The sequence below is a fragment of the Notamacropus eugenii genome, chromosome 3 (genome assembly GCF_028372415.1).
Source record: "Notamacropus eugenii isolate mMacEug1 chromosome 3, mMacEug1.pri_v2, whole genome shotgun sequence".
NCBI lineage: Eukaryota > Metazoa > Chordata > Mammalia > Diprotodontia > Macropodidae > Notamacropus > Notamacropus eugenii.
The window spans coordinates 812,127-831,956 of NC_092874.1; the positions used below are offsets into that span (position 1 = coordinate 812,127).

General features: G+C 51.3%; 1 protein-coding gene across 2 annotated transcripts; it reads right to left on the reverse strand.

The window, feature by feature from the left end:
- Positions 1-1,544: 1,544 nt before the first annotated feature.
- LOC140532343 (serum paraoxonase/arylesterase 2-like) lies at positions 1,545-14,962 on the reverse strand. 2 transcript variants are annotated; one of them, XM_072650742.1, is made up of 9 exons: positions 14,768-14,962; positions 11,364-11,434; positions 6,845-6,900; positions 6,129-6,294; positions 5,518-5,644; positions 4,197-4,397; positions 3,114-3,195; positions 2,451-2,579; positions 1,545-2,099 (listed from the first exon to the last, which is right to left on the reverse strand). In XM_072650742.1, the coding sequence occupies exons 1-9, from the start codon at positions 14,839-14,841 to the stop codon at positions 1,941-1,943; spliced, it is 1,065 nt and encodes a 354-aa protein (XP_072506843.1). In that variant the 5' UTR covers positions 14,842-14,962; the 3' UTR covers positions 1,545-1,940. The 2 variants fall into 2 exon arrangements, with proteins under 2 accessions (XP_072506843.1, XP_072506842.1); XM_072650741.1 differs by lacking the exon at positions 4,197-4,397 and having other exon boundaries at positions 14,768-14,913.
- Between the last annotated feature and the right edge of the window lie 4,868 nt (positions 14,963-19,830).

Here is a 19,830-nt window from a genome sequence, read left to right on the forward strand (position 1 = left end):
ATATAGGGCACACTTATTACTAAGATTCATGGCATAAGATTTCATTCACAATCTTGCCGTGTGTGTGTGTGTGTGTGTGTGTGTGTGTGTGTGTGTGTGTGTGTGTATGATGGTCAATGCTTTGTGAATTTGCGATGCTTTGGGTTGTACTTTGAGCTATGGGGGGTCTTGCCACAGAACAAATCAAAGGAATGGATAGTGATGACTGCACCTCAGAATCAGCAACCACCACATCCTTGGCACCACCTTATGAATGATCTGTGTCACTGTGTGGGACCCAGATACAGGGGGACTGGACCTCGGGAAAATGCCATCTGAACCATGAAATGGTTTTATTTGGACCCCCTGGGGGTCATCCACTTAAGCTGCATGTTCCTCTTTTTTGAACAGAAACTCCACAGAAGGCTCAGTTGAGTATCTGTGCAAAATACTTTTCTACTTCTCACTTATTAATTGCTAAAGAACAATGCACATTCATTAATTCCTTTTTAGTCATTGATTCAGAGCTGGTGAGGGCCATCTACTCTAAAGTCTGAACCTCAGAGAAAATAAGTGACCTGCTCTAGGTAACATGGGTTAGGGTGCAAGGGGATCGGAATCCTATCTTCTTTTTATGGTGTCAATTAAATTCTTCACATTTACCAGGCAGACATTGAAAGTGAATAATTTTGTGTCAATTATATTCTGGAAAAAGTTACCCACATGGACTTCTGAAACAGGCATCATCATCCTCTATGGCAAGCCAAGGCTTTTGGCTCCTAAAGTGACATCTGAGGACCAACTCCCTCCTCAGGGAGCAGTGTGGTAAGTCAAGGCAAGTATGATTGCTGGAATGCTCAAGGCTTTCTTCCCTGGTTTGACAAGACTTGGTGAAAGAACGGATCTTGGGGCAGGATCCTGTCTAGGGAGAAGCATGACAGACCCTGGGAGCCTAGGTACTGGGCAAAGGAAACTAAATAACCCACACTGCCACCCACACCCTGACCTGGAACCTTTACTTGAAGGAGGCTGGTGGTAGCAGAGAAGTGAAAATAGTAAAAGTCCATGAATTGGATTCTGGTTGAGCAAACGGTGGCATAGAAACTCAAGGGGACATGACTGTCCTGTAAGAAACAAGGATGGTGACTACAGAGAAGCCTGGAAAGACCCACCTGAACTGATGCAGAGCAGAACCAGCAGGACCAGGATGATGCACCCCTAAGGAAAGAATGACTATCCCAAGACAGTTACCGCTGAAGCGGTGAACTCACTACTACCAGCTCAGCCTGAGGAAGAGACAGGAGAGGACCCTTACCTCTTTGCTTTGTTGAAGAAGTGGGGGGCATGGGAGCGGAACAGCGCATATGTCTAAAGACTTTGTCAACGTGTCTGCCACTTTGTGAGGGCCGGTTCTTGGGGAGGGGCTGTGAGAGAGAATTAGGGTGGAAAATGCAGGGGATGAAAAACAAAAGGTAACCAAAAAGGTATTTTTTTCCAGTACAAAAGGTGACTTTCTGGCTGCCTGAAGGCAGCATCTGAAGGATGACTCAGACAAATGCAACCTCTGGATCTAAGTTACCCTTTCTTTAATCATTGAAGTTGTAAACAACAAGATGACAGTAGGTGGCGCTGAAAGCTGCTGCTGAATCAAGTCAGTGGTCAGGGTGGGGGGCCTGGGCCAAGCCACTGGGCTTTCTCTTGGACAGTTGGGCTCTGTCCTGGGAGCCCTGTGACGACCGCAGGTGGGTGGGTGAAGAGGGAGCTTAGATAGGGGCACCCAGCTGGCAGTGCAGTTGCCCCAGAGCCCCATGCACTGGACCCTCCCTCATTTCCTTGCCCAGGATGATGGGCACTTCCTTCACATTGCCTCCGTCTTGGTCACCTGTACTACACACGCTTCCTCAGGAGGGACAATTCACAGTGAATTCGGTGTCAGTGAGAGCTGGGGCTGTGGATGCCCCTCAGAGCTGGCACTGCAGGGCCCTATGGTACAGTGTGCCAATGAGTAGTTTCCCATCATACACGGTGCCCACGGTACTGCCTTGCAACACAGATCCATTGTTGGCATAGACTGTGCTCACTGTGGGTGTCTCAGAAAGAATGTTCTGGATCCGAAGCACCTGTGCAGAGAGGAACACAGCCTGGCATTGGCCCCTGCCCTGCCCATGGCCAGTGCCAGTGTCAGCAGGATCAACCTCTGCCCCACAAGAAAACAACAGTTTTTGAAAAGTCTGATGCTGAGACCACCAAAGGGAGCTCCTTGTATGAAACATCAGCTGCCACACGCATGACCCTGGAAGGGCCAACCCCACAGAATGTCCCCAGAGGTCTCTGGCTGCACATTGGTTCTTCACGGGGAACAAGGGGTACTGGAGGGCTGGGCCAGTGGGCTGGCTTGGACCAGTGAGAGGGAGGAGAGGATGAGCCTCACCTTGGGGATGGTAGGGGACCTGCAGGGGACAAAAACTCACCTGGGATGCAGGAGGGTTACTGGGGTCATAGATGAACAGCTTCTGGCCGTTGGGGTGACAGCCCACCCAGAGGTCTCCCGTGGAAGGGTCAACAGACAGGTTATCCACTATTGTGTCCAGAGCAAGCACCTACCAAAGGAAGGTGGGACCATGTCTACACAGGATGCAGGTAGTTAGGCCACACATGTCAGATGACCTCACAATGACCTGCTTATACCCAGCTGGCTGCTGGGTTGAGCTCCATGCCCTCCTCCTGGATGTGGACATGATCAGCTCTGGAGAACAGGACTCATTCTCCGGGTGAGACTGGCTGTGCTCTGTGAGCTCAGTGTTCCAACAGAGAGACCTAGACATGGCCAGGGTTTGCGCAGGACACAGGCATAGTCTTTCCACTTTTGCTCATCTATTTTCCTTCTTGGAGCACCGATCCTTGAGCCTCTCTTGGGAAAGCTCACTAGATGCCCAGATTCATGGCCATCAATGCCTAGAATCTACCCTTTAAGCATCCCCAGGGCCAATGCTGAAGGTGTGTGGGGGAGAGGGAGGGATTTGTCAGTGTGACCACTAAGACAAGGCCTTCCTTGGACACAGCAAGCTAACTTAGTCATGCAAGACAGACAGGGAGCTGGAATGTAAGATGGATGAGTAATCCTGTGCCCTTACCTTTACTTGAGTCAAGCTCCAATTGGCGTGTTTTTCCATGACGTGGATTTCGTGGGCAAAGCTATCGGCGACATAGATGTACCTTTATCAAAGGGACACATTTGTTAAACTGACGCATCCCCAAAGCCTTGACCTATAGCTAGAGCAGGGGTCCTTAGCCTGTGGTCCACAGGGGAACTGATGACTGAATGCCAATATAATTGGTTTGATGTATTTCATTCAGCGCACTTGAGGTCCCCATGAGGTCCATGCAGACTACCTGGCCTAGAGTGCCAAAGCATGCCAAAGGGGTGATCTGCCCACTGGCCATCATTCACTGTAGTTTTGTTTCAAGAGTGGGACCCAAGGGACTCCTGGGTCCCCTGAGGGTAGGACTGAGCAGGAACAACCCTGCCACCTTTGTAGCACTTGGATGTTTGGAAAGCACTAGCTGTGACCATCTCCTGTGCTCCCTCAGCCTCCCTGCATGGCATGGCGCAGTGAAAAGAGAAGCCACTGCCCTACAGAGGAGCCTAGAGGGGCTGAGAAGGCAGTGATCTGGGGTCACAAATCTGTTTTTTGCTCTTATTTCCCTGAAGTATTTTAACCTTATCTAAGCAGATCCTTTTCACCTGGACTAATGTCCATTTGGGACTGGTGTTTCTTGTGACACTGAAAATAAAGATGCCTCAGGACAGTTTTGCTGGTTGCTAAGGGCCAAAGTGTACCCAGAGGAAAGAATCTGGACTCTGGGATCATGAAGACCTGGTTTTAGATCAGGTTTCTAAGACTGTGCCGTGAATGACCTTAGGCATCCCTTTATCCCCTTGGCCTCAGTTTCCCCATCTGCCAAATGACGGGAGTGTACTAGCTCTAGTCCTATGACCAGTGGACCCTAGGGTCACCACAGGGGAACATCTAGCTCACTGAGTCTCTAAAAAATGTAATTAGAAAGAAAAGATCTTTAAAAACCAAGAGCTCAGACTATTGATGGCAGGGAACTGCAAGACGATGAGCCCATCTCAGAGGAGTCTGGGCTCTCAGGCAGGGCTGGGGTTTCCCCAGGGGCTCAAGAATCCCCAGTGACCGACCAAGTAACCATACTTCTTATCTGGGGACATGCTGATGCCGTTGGCAGAGTCGAAGCCCTCAGCCACTACGCGGACATCCTCCGGGCTATAATAAATGACGTTTGTCCAGCGCAGGTTCAAGTAGACCTCCAGATACTTTAAGAAAATATCAGAGAAATAGTGGCTGTTGGTGGCATAGAAGTGCTCCGGGCCCACGGCAATGATGTCATTCACACTGAAAGAAACAGAAAAGTAAGGCCAAGAAGCCATCACCTAGGCCTCTGCACTGGGCAGGCTGCTGGGAATCTGTGGCAGCAGCTGGTGTTCTGGGCCTTCATCAAGGCCAGGATGGGTCAACACGCCCCAGAGGTGGTGGCAAAGGAGTCAGGGAGAGAATAGAGTGGGTGGGGATAAGTAGGGGGGGACAAATGGGGAAGAGCGGATAAGTGGGAGGAGGAGGAGGTAAATGGGAGCAGGGGAGGGGAGGTCACCAAGGAAACCTTGAATCTCCCCCACCCCCAGAGCAGCTCAGCTTTGGGAAGGAATGAGGAATAGGAGGAAATTAAAAAGAGGTCACCTAGTTGGAACATACAAGATGTCTCCCTAAATGTGCATGTCCATAATTGTCTTGGAATTGGGGTGGGGTTACCCTTGGCCAAGGCCAGACTGAGGAGCAGGAAAGGCCCTTAGAGGCCCATTTCCTTCCTTTTGCATTTAAGGGGAGGAGCATCCACTTGGCAGTTCCTGAATCCAGCTGATGGAGCCTGCGAGGGCAAGGTCATCCCTGTGTCCAAACTCTTATTGAGTGCTTCCTGTGTGGTGGCCCTGAGCCAAGCCCCAGGGATACAAAGAAAGGCAAAAAAATTGTCCCTAGAAGGACAGACCAACCAGCAGAAGCGCCCGGAGGCCATCTCAGGGTCCATGCTGCTGCATCTTGCCAGGAGGCCTAGACCAGCCAGCCAAATTGATCCCCAATTTCATCTCCCCCATTCTGGCTCTAGCTAGATGAAGTTCTGTGTGGGTGTTGCCTTTTGACTCTAGTGTGGCTGACAGTCCAGCACAGAGCCACCCATTTAGAGGGCAGTGGCTGCGGAGGACAAGGGGGCTGTAGGAAAGAGAGCACCAACTCGTCTCCTGCCTCCAACAAGCCCCAACCAGAACTGGAGGTAGGCCACTGTCCTTGCTGCCTTCCCCTGGGGCATCATCTGGCTAGCAAGGATTTTCCAAACTGTGGGCCCAGAAGAGGACTGGCTAGGCACCTGCTCGGGTCAGAGGGTGCACACAGATCCTTGAGAGCTGTGAACCACACATGGAGGACACCTCCAGCTGCAAGAGGCAGAACAAGGCAGCAGTACCTTGGAAGGAGCTCATGGCGCAGGGTTTTCAGGTGTAAAAGGGAATTTTCTTCTTCTTCCAGTTTAAAAATTTCCACTGTGCTCCTGGACTCAGGGTGGTTGGCAACGAAGAGATACACGGTGTCATCTAAGGCAAGGACAAAGTGTGGCTCAGAGAGGACTTGGACCATGGCTCTCTGCTTCTGACCCTGGGACTCTTCTCTGGAAGCAGGAACTGCTGGGGGTAGCCCTCTTCTCTCCCCAACATCCCCCCAATGCTGGCCTGCTGTGATGGTGACTCAGTTGTCCTGGGAACAGAATTCAGGGACCTCCTATTCTCACTTCAACTCCCAACCCAAAGATTCCCACACCTCAGTGCCAAGCATCATGCCCAGAAGGCTCTGAAGGAGGCTGGGCTCCGACTGGGAACAGTGTGGGGAATTCACGGAGATCACTGGGGAGATTCCAAAGCAAGCTGGATGAGACATGCTTTGGGAGCCTCAGACCAAGTGATGGCAGAGCCATTGGAGACAGCCTGTGAGTGAGTGGGACCTTCCGACTGCCTGGCTCGAGGCCTGGGAGTAGGCAGCCTCGATGGACCACCTGGCACTGAAGACTTCCTCTGCTCTTACCTTTGTCAATGAAAGTGCTGATGCCATGGGGATTAAAGGATGCCAGATCAAATCCTCGGCTGATTCGGAGCTCCCGGGCCCGGGTGCTGTCTTGGCTCAGATCCATCATTAGGATTCCTCCAGGCTTCTCTGGGGCAAAGCTCTGAATCCCAGGAAACTTAAGGCCCTGGTGCAAATAAGGCCCGAGCTCATCAGGCCCTGTGGGGCCGCCCGGGATGCCACCTGCTGCCTGGTGTGCCCCACCGTTCCACAGGGAGTGGGAGGCTAGAGGGGAGAGCTGAGGGCAGCTTCCCATCAGCTGGAATCATCACTGGAAGCAGCCCTGTCACTTCAGGACGTACCCTGCTAGGTCCTGAGAAGAGACCTTGTGCACTCGCTGGTGCAAGGGGAGGCTGTGAACCAGCTGCCCAAGCCTATCCACCAGAGGGACTGCCCAGAGTCTGGGCACTGGGGGACAGAGTGTGCTTTGCATTAAATAATACAGGATAGTGGGGGGAGGAGCTTTAAATACACATTCCAAACTAGGTACCCGAGAAAAAGCTGGGGGAAGGAAGGCCCCAAACTAGGCAGCACCCAGGGGATGGGGACCTGGTTTCAGGGAAGCTTGGGTCCAGTCTGGTCACTGGACAGGAGGTGACCAGCCCATCTCTGGGCCTGACCCAAGGAAGGCAATCTTTCCAGTTTTGACAAGCTCAAAGATACAAAAAACCACTTACCACGCTAAGGAACGCCAAGCCATTGGGAAGGATGTCGATGTCTTCAGAACCTGCTTCTGGAAATAAAGGGAGAGGCCACCATGGGGCTCAGTGCTCCAGGGACCCCAGTGGCCTGGGGCCTTTCTCTGTTCAGGGTGACCTCACACTCAGGTCGAGCCTGAGGAAGAAACCTTTTGGGCTTTGGGGCTGTTGAGGCGGAAGAGGGCAGAGCTTGGCCCCTTGGCCCCAACTGGGCTTCAGGCCTGGCCCTGGAGGAAGCCAGAGCCTGAGCTCACCTTTGGCTTCAGCCTGGGCTTTGGTCCCCGCTTCAGCCTAGCTCTGGATCTGGGAGGTAAATCCTGGCACATGGGCCCCTCTTGGGCTGGGGCCTGTCTCCCTGGACCTCATCATGGACCCCTGATCCTCCAAGGCTCTTGCCAGGGATTCTGTAGTATCTTCTTCCTCTAGTTTCTGGCCCATTTAGGGGCCTGGGAAAGGAAGGGACCAGAGACTGGGGTGGGGCAGGCATTTCTCCTGCTGCCTGGAGCCCCTGATGGAAATAGGCTCCTCCTTGGATCTTGGCCCTGGCCTTCTACATTGGGTTTGTGGGTGGACGCAGAACCTGGTACCTGGGCCCTTCCTAGGGCCTCGAACCTTCCCCTTAGGGTGGTAAGAAGGGGGTGGCATGACGTTGGGCACAGAACGTCCCTATGTTCTGTTATTCCTGGGAAAGTCAGCAGCTGGAAGCAGGGAGCCAGTGATTGTCACCAAGTCTACTACGAGGGCCCATCCTAGGGTTTCCCAAAGCCATTACTGACCTCAACTTCCTCATCTGTCAAGTGGGTGGGTGCCTGTCCCCAAAACTTCTCTTTGCACCCTTAGCTTGATTCACAACTAAACTCGGGCTCTCCATCCAATGATCAGACCACAGACATTCACTAAATGCCTACAATATGGCCAGCATAGTTGCTAAGTGCTGGGAGTATAGAGACAAAAGGGAACAGGCCCTGCCCTGGAAAGTCTTCTATTCTGGGGGTGGGGACAGTCTGGACACAGGTAGTTATTCACAAGAAGAGTCCAAGGTGGTTCTGGGAGAATGACCCTGGATCCAGAGGGACCAAGGGTTGGAGCGAATCTGAGCTGGGGACAGCCAGTGGGAGCCTTTGCTGGGCCAGAGCACAGAGTGAATATGGTGAAGTAGAAGAACACCAGAAAGGCAGGAAGGGACCAAGTTGGGAAGAGATTTCCACACCAAGCAGAGGGGTTTTTCCTATTTGATCTCAGAGGTAAGAGGGAGTCACTGAGTTTATGGAGCAGAGGGGGTAACCAGGCCAGCCCTGGGTTCTGACAGATGAGTGGAGGATGGATGGGAAGCAGAGAGGCCAGTGAGGAGGCTACTCTGGCAGAAGAGATGATGAGAGCCTGAAGTCAGCTGGGGCTGGCTGAGTGGAGAAGATGGGACAGAAGGAGTTGTGGGGGAGAAGAGGTGAGCCTGCAGGTTGGGAGAGGACCCAATGGACTCTGCTTTAGTCTTGCTAAGTTGGAGATGCCCATAAAACTTCCAGTCTGAAGTGTCCAGCAGGAGATGAGGGACAGGAGCCCAGAGGAGAGGCTAGGGATGGCTCCGTGGTCTGGGCCCATTTCATCCAGAGCTGCTGAGATCGACAAGCAAGGTAGTGGCTGGGGAATGAGTCTGGGGCCACCCACACTTAGTAGGGGGAACTGGATGAAAAGTCCTCCCCAGAGGCTGAGGAGGAGAAGTCAGGCAGGTAGGAGGGAAGTAGGGGAGAGAAAAGAGTATCCAGAGAAGAGGGTGACTGATAGTGCCCAAGAACGCAGAGGCATCAGGTTGAGGTCAGCAGAGAAGGCATTAGCTTGAGTACCAAAGAGAGTGTTGGTAACTAGGAAGACAGTGGGATGGGCTGAGTGACAAGATTGGAGCCTGGGGATGAGAGGACGGGAGGCAGCCATGGCAGAAGACCTTCTCAAGGAGTTCCTGCTCACTCCTCAAAAGTGAGGTCTCTTAAGGGAACAGAAAGGGAATAAGCATTAGTGGAGTGCCTGCCATGTGACAGGCAGTGCAAGGGCCTTTGCAGTCATCTCATCTGATTCTCACAACAACCCTGGGAGGTGGATGCTATGGTCTTCATTTTATAGTTGAGGAAACTGAGGTAGACAGAGGTTTTGTGACTTGTCCAGGGTCACACAGCTAGTGTCTGAGGATGGATTTGAACTCAGATCTTCCTGACTAGTGGACCATTCAGCTGCCCATGATGGCATCAGTGGTGCATGTTGAAGGGTTCACTTCACTCTCAGAAACTTAAATAAGGTAGGAAATGGGTGGGGCAGGTTGATGACAAGGAGTTGTGAGGGAAGGAAGAGGAAGATTGTATTCAGCGAATGGTTTCCATTATTTGTCAGTGAAATATGGGACTGGATCCTTGAGTGGGGGGGAGGGGAGCCACAGGTGGGGAGCCACAAGTGGGGCACCACAGGAGGGACTTAAGAAAGTTTGGAAAGAATGGGCAGGCTAAGAGTTGAGAGAGCATAAAAGGCTGCCTTGCTGCAGTGAGGGTGCACTGCGATGGCTTCACATAAATCAGCGCTGGGGCTTTCATTCCCTTAGAGCTCTGGCCAGCTGTGTGTAAGAGTAAAGGGGGCAGATGGAGGAGGAGCGATCCAGGGCAGCTCATCAGTCAGGTGTGATGGGCATGGAGTAAGGGCATGAGGGACTCTGAGTGGAAGACAGGGAAAGGATGATAATGACGAAGGAGGAGGCTATAGCTAGTGATGGATGGTGTAGGAAAGAGCTCCAAGCTCACGCTAACCCTGCACAGCATGGGCTGTCATTATCCCCATCTTATAGATAAGGATGGAGGGTCTGGAGGCCATGGTGAGGAAAGATGAGATCACTGGCTAATGGCTGGAAGCCTTCCCAAATGACAGGTCGTACATGTTTCTGGGAGTCACAGAGTTTAGAGATGGAGGGGACTACATTGGGCATGGCACTCAGGGAAGAGAGGGTAGTACAGAGCACCAGCCCCCTGACACATCCCATCCAGCCCCTACTGTTCTGAGCCTCTCTCTGCTACTGACAGGATGAGGAGGGTTGGAGAGATGCCTCTGGGCTCCCTCCAAACTCCAGACCATCCATTTTCCAGGTCACATCCAGGGCTTCTCTACCCAAAACACCAGACAAGGCTCCCCTAGGACAGTGTAAGCTCCTTTAAGGCAGGGATGGAGCCTTGCACAGAGCTGGTATATACACAGAATACTTGAGATGGAAGTTCCTCTCCACCCACTCACATCAGGTCAGGCACTGGATGTCATAGTGAAGACAGAGGGCCCCCCCTTGTCTCTTTGCCCACCACAGGTAGCCAATGCTCAGCGTAAGGGGGGGTAGCTGATCACATGGGCCTGCTTGAAGCTAGGAACACAACATGGAAGATCTAGTGGAAGCCTTTGGATTCTGTAGGCAGCAGCCAGCCATCAAAGCCCTTGGGGCTGGACAGTGAGGGACAGACTGCTGTCCCACCTGTGTCCATGGCAGGCCTCTTGTCCACAATGTTCCCAACAACCCACTACCCAGTCTTGCCTTAAAAATCACCAGGAACAAGGGGACTTGCTACCTGATGCTGCCCTTACTCCATCTTCAGAGATATTTGATAACTGTTAGGAAGTTGTTTGCTTCCTACCATGATCAGCCTTGAGATCTGCCTCCTGGTAACCTCTCCCGACTGTTCCTGGCTCAGCCCTCTGGAGCCGAGCAGAATGAAGCTATGCCCTCTGCCCTTTACACCTTCAGCACAACTTCCAAGCCATTCCCTGCCTTCTTTTCCAGGCTAAACGTCCCCATTAATTCCTCCTCTGAGAGCATGATCTTGCCAACTTCCACAGTCCTGGCTGTCTTCCTAGGGTCCCCCAGTGACCTATTTAAGAAGCATTTACAGCTGAATGTGGGAGATGACAGAGAGGAGAGTGTGGTCACATCTAAGCTGAAGCCCTTCACCATCTGCACGTCCTCTTCTGACACTCCAGCCTAGCTCTGCTGAGGCAGCGTATAACAGAACGATCTTCTCCTTGGTCCCATGGAGGCAGGAGGCAGGCTGCCTCTTTTCAGGACACTTTTTATACGGAAGCAAAATGTGGAGCCTTGGCCAAAAGCCTTGAAAGTACTCTTAGGAGTGCAGAAATCACTGCTAATTAGGTCCTCTCTCCTGGAAGCGTGCCAGGTTTGGCCCTAACAAACAGTGAACAGGGCCCTTTCATCCCCTTCCAGTTTTGTTAAATGAATCAAACAACTGTGAATTCAGATTTTAAATGCTACAATAATGACAAACCCACCACAAAGAAGTTGGACTGAGAATGGAAAGGAAAAAAACTGTGAACTCCAGGCATGGTCATACCTCTGGTTCTTCCACACTTCCCAAAGATTTGAGAAAAGATCATATTCCAACATGTAGAAGCCCAAAGAGAACCTAGGAGATTCCACCTACAATAAACTCTTAGGGGGAAAAAAACGTGCTCCATACCTACATACCTACACCTTTGATCAAACGGCAGTTGGGAAGGTCAACGGGTTCGATTTCTCTGGAGGCGTTAAGGCGATTCCTGTGAATAGAAACCAGTTCATCAGCTGATGAACATTCCCCCAAAGGCTCTTGTACCAAGGACAGCTATGTCCCCAGCACAGCTCACCATGGATCAAAGCATCCCCATTCCATCTGTTAGTGTTTGACAAGCTCTGTGTGTCTGTGTATGTGTGTGTGTGTGTGTGTGTGTGTGTGTGTGTGTGTGTGTGTATGGGGAGGGGGGCAGAATGGGAACGGGGGAGGGAAAGGATTCCGCAAAGACTAGCTAGTTCAGGAAATACGGGCCCTTAGTCAATTCCATCCAGCAAACCTTTTTGAGTATCTCCTATGTTGCAGGCACTGTGCCGAGCATCCCCTGCCCTATGACTCTGAAAAACCAGGGGAAGAAATGATAAAGGCTAAGGTGGAATTATTGGAATAGTCTTTGTCCTCTTAAGATGAGCACCTTCCTCTCCTCTGCTCAGAACTGGACCAGCTGTCTCAGAGGGCAGGCAAACCCTGTTGGGAGCAGGCAGACCTGGGCGGGGCTCCCTCCTCTCCCTACAGTTTCACCTCTGTCTGATCCCTCTGAACTGAAATGGATAATAACTAGGCCTCTATTCTCACCATACTGGGCACCTAAGCCTCAGCACCTCTGGCTGACCCAGCTTCCCCGACTGGGGAGAATAACATATATGAAGGTATCTACTGATCACTCTGTACTCCCAGGGTCCCTTCATTACAGAAGAGTTGTCCCCTTGGGGAGCTGGCCCTGGTGAGCTTCTGCAGACAACACTGTTGCAGGAAGGGTGGAGTTGGCCCACCGCAAACACCCGAGTCACAGAACTTGCTCAAAGCCGAGAAACAGAAGGTTTGAATGGCCCTGCTCAAGTGGGCACAATTCCAAAGGTCCAGGGTATAAGTCAGTACCCTGAACAGTCCCTACTCAGCCTGCCAGTGCAAGCCTCCATCAGGCTCCCAGTGCATCAGCCTGGCTACTGATGTGACAGTCAGTTATTCAGTTGGAGCATTTCCTGCCCTGATGCACATACACCTCACAGGCACCCACCATCTTCAGGAATTCACAGAAAGCTCCAGAATGTTGGGTGGAGGACTCCCAGGAGGACATGGCCACACCCTTGGGGAGATCTATTATGTCCCTGACTCCCTCCATCTTCCTGAAGGGCCTGGGGTCTCTGCGGCTTCTAGCACACCCTGTGGGTCGGCATGGAAGAAATGAAACCAGTATGTTTTAAGTGCCTACTGTGTGCCAGCCATTGGGCTCATACAGGCCTGGGAGGAAGGTGCTACTATTATTCTCATTTTGCAGATGAGAAAACTGAGGCAGACAGAAGTTAAGGGACTTGTCCAGGGTCACACAGCCAGTAAGTGCCTGAGTCTGGATTTGAACTCAGGTTTTCCTGACTTTAGGGCAGCTAGGTAGAGGAGGGGCTAGAATGCCAGGCCCGGAGTTAGGAAGACTCATCTTCCTGGGCAAGTCACTTCATCCTGTTTGCCTCAGTTTCTTCATCTGTAAAATGAGCTAGAGAAGGAAAAAAGCAAGCCACTCCAATTATTTTGCCAAGAAAACCCCAAATGGGGTCATGAAGAGTCATACCTGACTGAAACAACTGAAATACATGTCCTGACTCCAGGTCCAACATTCTAGCACTAAGCCACGTAAAGTCAATTGCAGCCAGCGCTTATGTGGGCCCATATCTCAGGCTACTCCTGCCAGCTGGAAGAGGTCTGTAACTGTTCAGATTGGGAGCCCTCAGCAGGCAAAGGCTGTGTCTCCACCCTAATCCCCAAACTCCATTAATAAATGAGAGGGACACGCAGCATGGCCCACTTGGATCTGGTCTCTTCATTTGACCAAGGATCCACTGACATGGCAGGATGTGCTTGTGTTCTCATGTCCGTATGCATATGTGGATAGTGGGGGCGTGATGGCCAAGACACTTCTCAGTCATTTTCTGCTGCCCACAGTGGACCCTGAATGCCACAATCAACTGGAAGGAGAAAGAAGAGAACAGCCTGCCTCTATCTCCCGGTGCCCCTTGGAGCAAATGGTGAAACAGGGAGCCCACATTGGTGCTTTGGGCCCAGGACAATCCTTGTGGCTGCCCAGCCCCCAGAGGTTGTGGGGCCCACGCATGGCCAGCATCCAGGAGATGCTGGCTGGGGCTGCTCCTTGGGCTGAATCCCTCCATGCCCCCATCGTCTTCCGGGGGCAGTCCCTGTAGGATCCCAGATGGAAAAGGAACTTCAGAGGCTATCAAGCCCAAACACATCACAGAGAAGGAAACTGAGGCCCCAAAGGTCACGGGCTCCTAGGCTGACAGAAGGGAAAGATGGCATCTCCAGGCCTGGGAGTTGCATGGAGAACACGTGGGCCACAGAATCTTCAGTCTCTTAGCCCGGAGGAGAAGAGAGCTGGCCAAGAGCTGCTATGTGGGGAGGCGCTGGACCCAGAAGCTGGGCAGGCTCTTTCTCCTTCATCCCACAGTCAGAACCAGCTTTTAACTGTTGTCTTCAATTGGCAAATCGGCCTTACATGCCCCTACCCCACACAGCAGTCACCATCATCAGTGAGGCACACGTGAAAACTGGGACCCGAGTGAAGAGCCAGGAAGCAAGACTGGGCTTAAGGCTGGGGCGTGGGGCTGCTGCCAACGCTGGGGGCATGGGGAGGGGCAGGGATGTTCTTCACCAGCAGCCTGGAAAAATCGCTGAGACAGGAGCATGCTCCCCAGCCAAAGGCAACAGATTGTGGGGGGGGGGGGCGGGGGCGGGAGGTGCAGTGTTGGGGAGCAGGGAAAGGGGAGTCGGAGAACGCGAGGGGAAGAGAGGAGACTGGGGGGGAGGGCAGACCGGGGAGGCGCCCTGGAAGGGCGAAGACAAGTTGCAAAGTTTCTGGGCTGTCACTACCGGCGGAGAGCGAGCGTGTGGAGGTGGCGAATCGGGGCGACTCAGGGCCACGCCCTCTCCAGCCTCGCAGGCCGGGTGACCGGGGACTGAGTGACCCATTTCTTCAAGAGGGACTGCAGGAACCGGACGAGGCTGGCGGAAGGCAGAGGCCAGGGCGGGGCCGCTCGGGCCTCCAGATCGTTGTCTCTCGCCCTCTGCCCGGCGCCTCCGCCCGGTTCGGGGCGCTTAGGGGCCGGGCCGCCCTCACCGGAGGAAGGGAAGTTTCCAGGTTCCCCCTGTCGCCGCAGATCTCACCTTGGACCCTCCCGCCGCAGAGCATGGAAGTGGATTGGGGGTAGAGGAGAGCACGAGAGAAATGGTCCCCCCCAGCCCCCGCACCCAGCTCTCAGTCCGTGGTCCGAGGGCGCACAGGAGCCTGTGCCCGCCCCAAGTCCCCTCTCACCTGAGCGCCACAAACCTCTCGCCCAGGAGAGCTAGAGCCAAGCCCAGAGCAGTGAGAACGAGCAGCCGCGCCATGGCCGCTTCTGGTCCCGGCCAGGTCCGGGGGCTCCTCCCTCTGCCCGCCTTCGCTGCCCCTCGGCTCCCGGCTCCGCCTCCCCCGGCCCAGGATCCCAGGCTCCGCTGGTCCCGGGACTGGGGCTCAGGGTACCACCCATCTCCTGACTCCACCAACCTCCCTCTTCTCCGCCCCCATCTCCTCCTTCTGTCTCCGCCTCATCTTGCGACCCTCCTTCCTTCCCAGTTTCCTCCTCCCGCCCCCTCCTTCTGCAGTTCTCGCCCCCTCACACCAGGTCTTCCGTCCCTTCCTCATTCCCTCTGTGCCCAGGGCCCAGAACACCACCACACAAACCCTAGAATTCCCCCCGGGATCTTGTCCAGACGATCCCGTCCTGGACCGGGCCTCCTAGCTGATCCTGCATCCCCCTGGTGCCCCCTTGTTACCTTTGGGATGGCAGGAAGAGCGGGATGGAGGGGGGATAAGGGAGTGGCCTCCCTTTGTCCAGTCGGGAGTTATAAAAAAGTTTATTGCATTGGAATGAATCGCATAACCACCCCAGCCTACCCCCACCCCCATTTGTGCGGGATTTTCATTAGACACTGCCCTGGAGGGAAACCTCGTGGCTCTCCCACATTTGAAAAAGGTCTGAGGACCCCTGCTTCTGATGGAGCTTCTCTGGGCAGGCCCAGTCCCACCCCCACCCCCAAGTGACTGAAGTTTAATGTGGTTATTTTGTTTCAATGTGGAGAAAGCTGAACTTGTGCCTGACAAATGCCACGAGTGAAGGACTCTTGCAGATAGCTTCCCTTCCGGTATACTTGGCCTAAATGGATTTCTCCAGCCTTCCTTGGCCCTGGGCCAATCCAGAGGACTTCATCAGATCGAGGTTCCTTCTGGTGGGGAAACAGCAGCACTCACAACACTAACACACTAACACACACACCAGGGCCAGCACAGAATTTCCCTTCCAGCCCAGATGGTCTAAGTTGAGTTCTGGCAAGGTGATGATCCTCCCCCCCCCAAAAAAAAATCCTATTTCTGCTACCTTGGCCATCACGGAGTAACTTCTGTGCCCTTGAGCACTGTCCTCACTTAATCCTGGGGTGTCTGGGCTCTCCTTCTCTGATCTCATCCTCAGACACACAGGAGGAGAGGGTTGTGTGTAGGAATGGACACCCCTCCGCTCCAGTTTCTTGACAGAACCTGGCAGCTTACCTGAGCCTTCTTGGGCTGGTGAGGTCAGGCGAGGTCATCTTCAAAGGGACCAGAGAAGTTCCAAACAACGGGTCTGGGCTTTGTCTTCAGTTCTGTTAACCTTTGCATGGCTCCTTATATGTTACTAAGTCATTTGATCCCACAACAGCCATGTAACCCCAGCCCCAAAGCCCATTAGCATGAGAATCTCTCCTGATTGGTGGAGGTGAATGGTCTGTGTCTATGTGAGAGGCAGAGCAGGGAACAATGCTTCAATCTTCAAGCTTGCAGAATCTTAGGTGCTTCTGACTTCCAGGAGAGAGAGGGAATGGGAAGGGAGGGGAGAAGGAGAGGGAGGGAGAGGGGGAGGGGAAGAGAGAGAGACAGAGAGACAGAGAGACAAAGACAGACAGAAACAGAAGACAGAGAGACAGAGAGAGACAAGAGACAAAGAAAGACAGAGAGACAGAAGGAGAGAGAGAGGGAGGGAGGGGGAGAGAGGGAAGATGGAAGGGATCTAATCTTAGCAAGTAGGTAATGAGAGGAGCTGGTCCATCAGGCTTCTATCCTCAGCTTGTTTCACTGGAGATTTTGGGGAACTTCCCCATGGATAGAACCAGGACCAGCTCTCTTGGTTAAGCTGAATTTCCTCACTCCCAATGGGAGAACTCCCTCACTCTGTATTGTCCAGTATATTTTCTCCCTTGGGGTCCTTCTTTCCCACCAAACCATTATTGAAACAGTGATCAGAAGCTGCCTTGAACCTGAAAGACACATCCCCTACACTACTAACATTTAAGGGGACAGATAGATATAATTCTAGCCTGGTGGCTTCAGCCACCGCTCTCCTGCTTCCCCTCCTAGCAGAGAGTAAAGTCTCCCTTGTAGAAGGTGGGGGGAAGGGAAGAGGCTAGAAATTTCTATTGTCCCTCTTGGATCCACAGGTGAGAGACAATGAACTTGGAGGGAAATCTTCCCCCTCAGATTGGTTTTTTGAGCCAGCGTATCCTGAAGCATCTCTTGGGTCTCCATTTCCCAACCCTTTGTTTTGAATGAGTAGCTCCCGGACAAGCCCCCCGAGGCTGGCTAGAAATTGTCTTCTGGGGTCAGTTTTGTTTCCCACCCATTCTGTCTGGAAAACGCTTGTATTCTCATTTCTTTTTTTCCTTCTCTCTTCAATGGAAGCAGAATTTTTTTAAAGAGTCACAGATAGTTTGGTTCTATCCTGGAAGTTTTTGATGTCAGTTCTATTTTGTTTTATTACTTTTGTTTGGAAATGCCACAGACCTCTCTAGCTTGGCTTCATCCCACTGTTAGATAATCGTGCATTTATTGACTTGGAGTATTTTATTTCTTACAAGTTCTACTGAAAGGGTGATACCTGAACAAGTCCTTGACACCGACTGTTGGTTGTCAGGATTTGAATTCAAGTCTTTTGCTGTACTATTGTATTGCTTCGGCTCAGTATTTTAATCCGATAGAGTGTTGTTGTTACAACACTGAACATCTGTTAATTGCATGAATGTTTGTGTATTAATGTGGGCACATGGGAAGCAATCTCTAGAAAAGATGACACTAAGACCTTGAGGGGTTCCGTCTTGCTTTTGCTGGTGAAAAGCACAGAGATCATCTGAAATCAGAATTGGAAAGCCAGGTGGTACAGTGGAGAGTGCTGGGTCTGAAGTCAGGAAAATTCATCTCTCTGAGTTCAAATCTGGCTTGAGATTAGCTGTGTGACCCTGGACAAGTTATTTTACACTGTTTGCCTCAGTTCCTCATCTGTAAAATGGGCTGGAGAAGGAAGTGACTAAAACCACTATAGTACCTCTGCCAAGAAAACCTGAAATGGGGTCCTGAAGAGTACGACATGACTGAAAAAATGACTTAACAACTTTGTGTGAAGCCTGCATATACTCATCCCCCCCCCCAAATTATTAATTTATTTGTTTTCAGTTTTCAACAATCACTTTCCCTTCCTCCCCAAGATGACATGCAATCTTATATGGACTCTACACATGGATTTTTATTAAACACGTTTTCACATTAGTCATGTTGCATAGAAGGATTAAAACAAATGGGAGGAATCATGAGAAAAACAAAATATGACAAAAGAGAAAAGAGTCTGTTTCATTCTGTATTCTGACTCCATAGTTCTTTTTCTGGATTGCATATACTCTTAATGAGTATTTAATATCATTTTCAATGGTATTGAAGACTGGTTGCCTGGGATGACAGGAGAATCATTCTTGTTTGAAAGCACTGATACTTAGGTTGATTCTTACAGATTTTGGACCTGCCCCAGCTGATCCTGGCAAGGAACTGAAAAAAGTTTCAGCCCTGGGGAGGAATGTCACCCTACTCTCAAAGCTCATCTAACCTTAACCCTAACCCTAAATGCACTCCAAATGAGACTCTTTCCTCATTGGTGGAGATGAATGGGGCAAGGTTGGAGAGAGGAGAGTTCTTCATTCTCTTCAAGCTTAGAGTCACTTTGGTTCCTTCTGGCTTCCAGCTTCAGGAGAGAAAATGGAGGAGGCCAGAATCAGCATGAGAGGGGCAGGCAATCTTTCGCATGTTACCACCCCCAGCTTGTTCCACTAAAGATTTCAGGATATTTCCTCTGGGGAGAGATCTGGGACTGTCTCTCTTGGTTGAGCTGAGTTATCCTGTTCCCAGTGGGAGAGATCTTTCACCCTGTGTTGTCTGGCATATGTCCTCTGTGCACTTTCTCTGAACTCTGCTTGACTATGGCCTTGGGTAAATGAGTTTCTTGGTTCTTATGTGTATTTGCTGTATATTGGCATTCAATGAAAAGGGAGTTTTAATCCTTGGGTATAAAGCTTGGGATCCTCCTCTTTCCAAGTAATGAAAAATGACCAGAAGTTTATCTTGAACCTAAAACACACATCCCCTACACTAACAATATTTAAGGGAGCAGATAGATATAATTCTAGCTTGGTTCCCTCCATCTCTGAGTAGGGCAGAGTGGCCTCCAGACCCAACCATTTGTTTTTCCTCTGAGCAAGCATTAAAATCTCCTCTGGAGAAATGTTGGGAGAGAAGAGACTAGGGATATGTGTTCTTCCTCCTTTTGAGCTACACAATGGCACATCTTTGCTTTATGTCAGGATCAGCCCTTGCAATACGTGAGCCTTACCATGTTCATTTTACAGAGGAGGAAAATGAAGTCAGGGGCATCTCATGATCTGCCCAGTCACACAGCTAGTAAGTGTTTGAGGTTGGATTTGAACCCAGAGACAATTGGGAAATTAAGTCCAAGAGGTATAGGAGGCTCTCAAGAATGGCATTCCAAGAGGGAGGGGGAGAAAATCTAAAACTCAAAATCTTATGGAAGTGAATGTTGAAAGCTAAAATTAAATTATTTTTTTTAAAAAAAGAATGACATTTCAAAGACGCAAAAATATCAATTCAGCTGGGGAGAAAATGCCTAATTTGCTGATGACATCAAACTGGGAGTGAGAAATCACATTCTCAATGTGAGAGCAAGGATCCAAAACAGCCTAGAAGAGTCTAGAACAGGGATCCTGGGCCCAAATCCAGCCTGCATCCTACTGTTGGATTGCCAGTCAGCTAGGAATGGTTTTAGTTTTTTAAGTAAAGTTTGTCTTTTTAGATTGGACTGTAAAAAAACAGACAATGGGCCAGATTTGAACCCCATCATTGGCTGCCTCAGCCTAGAATCTATACTGAGCTGAATCCAACATGATGAAATGGAGAGTTTTACAGTTTCTCCCAAATAAAACATCTCTGAAAGTACACAAGGGGGCAGCAGAAATAGAAAGCACTTTACC

Coding starts and splice junctions, on each gene's coding strand:
- LOC140532343 (XM_072650742.1), bottom strand. CDS start 14,841: ATGGCGCGGCTGCTCGTTCTCACTGCTCTGGGCTTGGCTCTAGCTCTC. Junction 6,901..11,363: donor CCGTTTGATCAAAGGTGTAG/GTATGTAGGTAT, acceptor CTTTATTTCCAG/AAGCAGGTTCTGAAGACATC. Junction 2,580..3,113: donor GGAGCTTGACTCAAGTAAAG/GTAAGGGCACAG, acceptor TTCCTTTGGTAG/GTGCTTGCTCTGGACACAAT.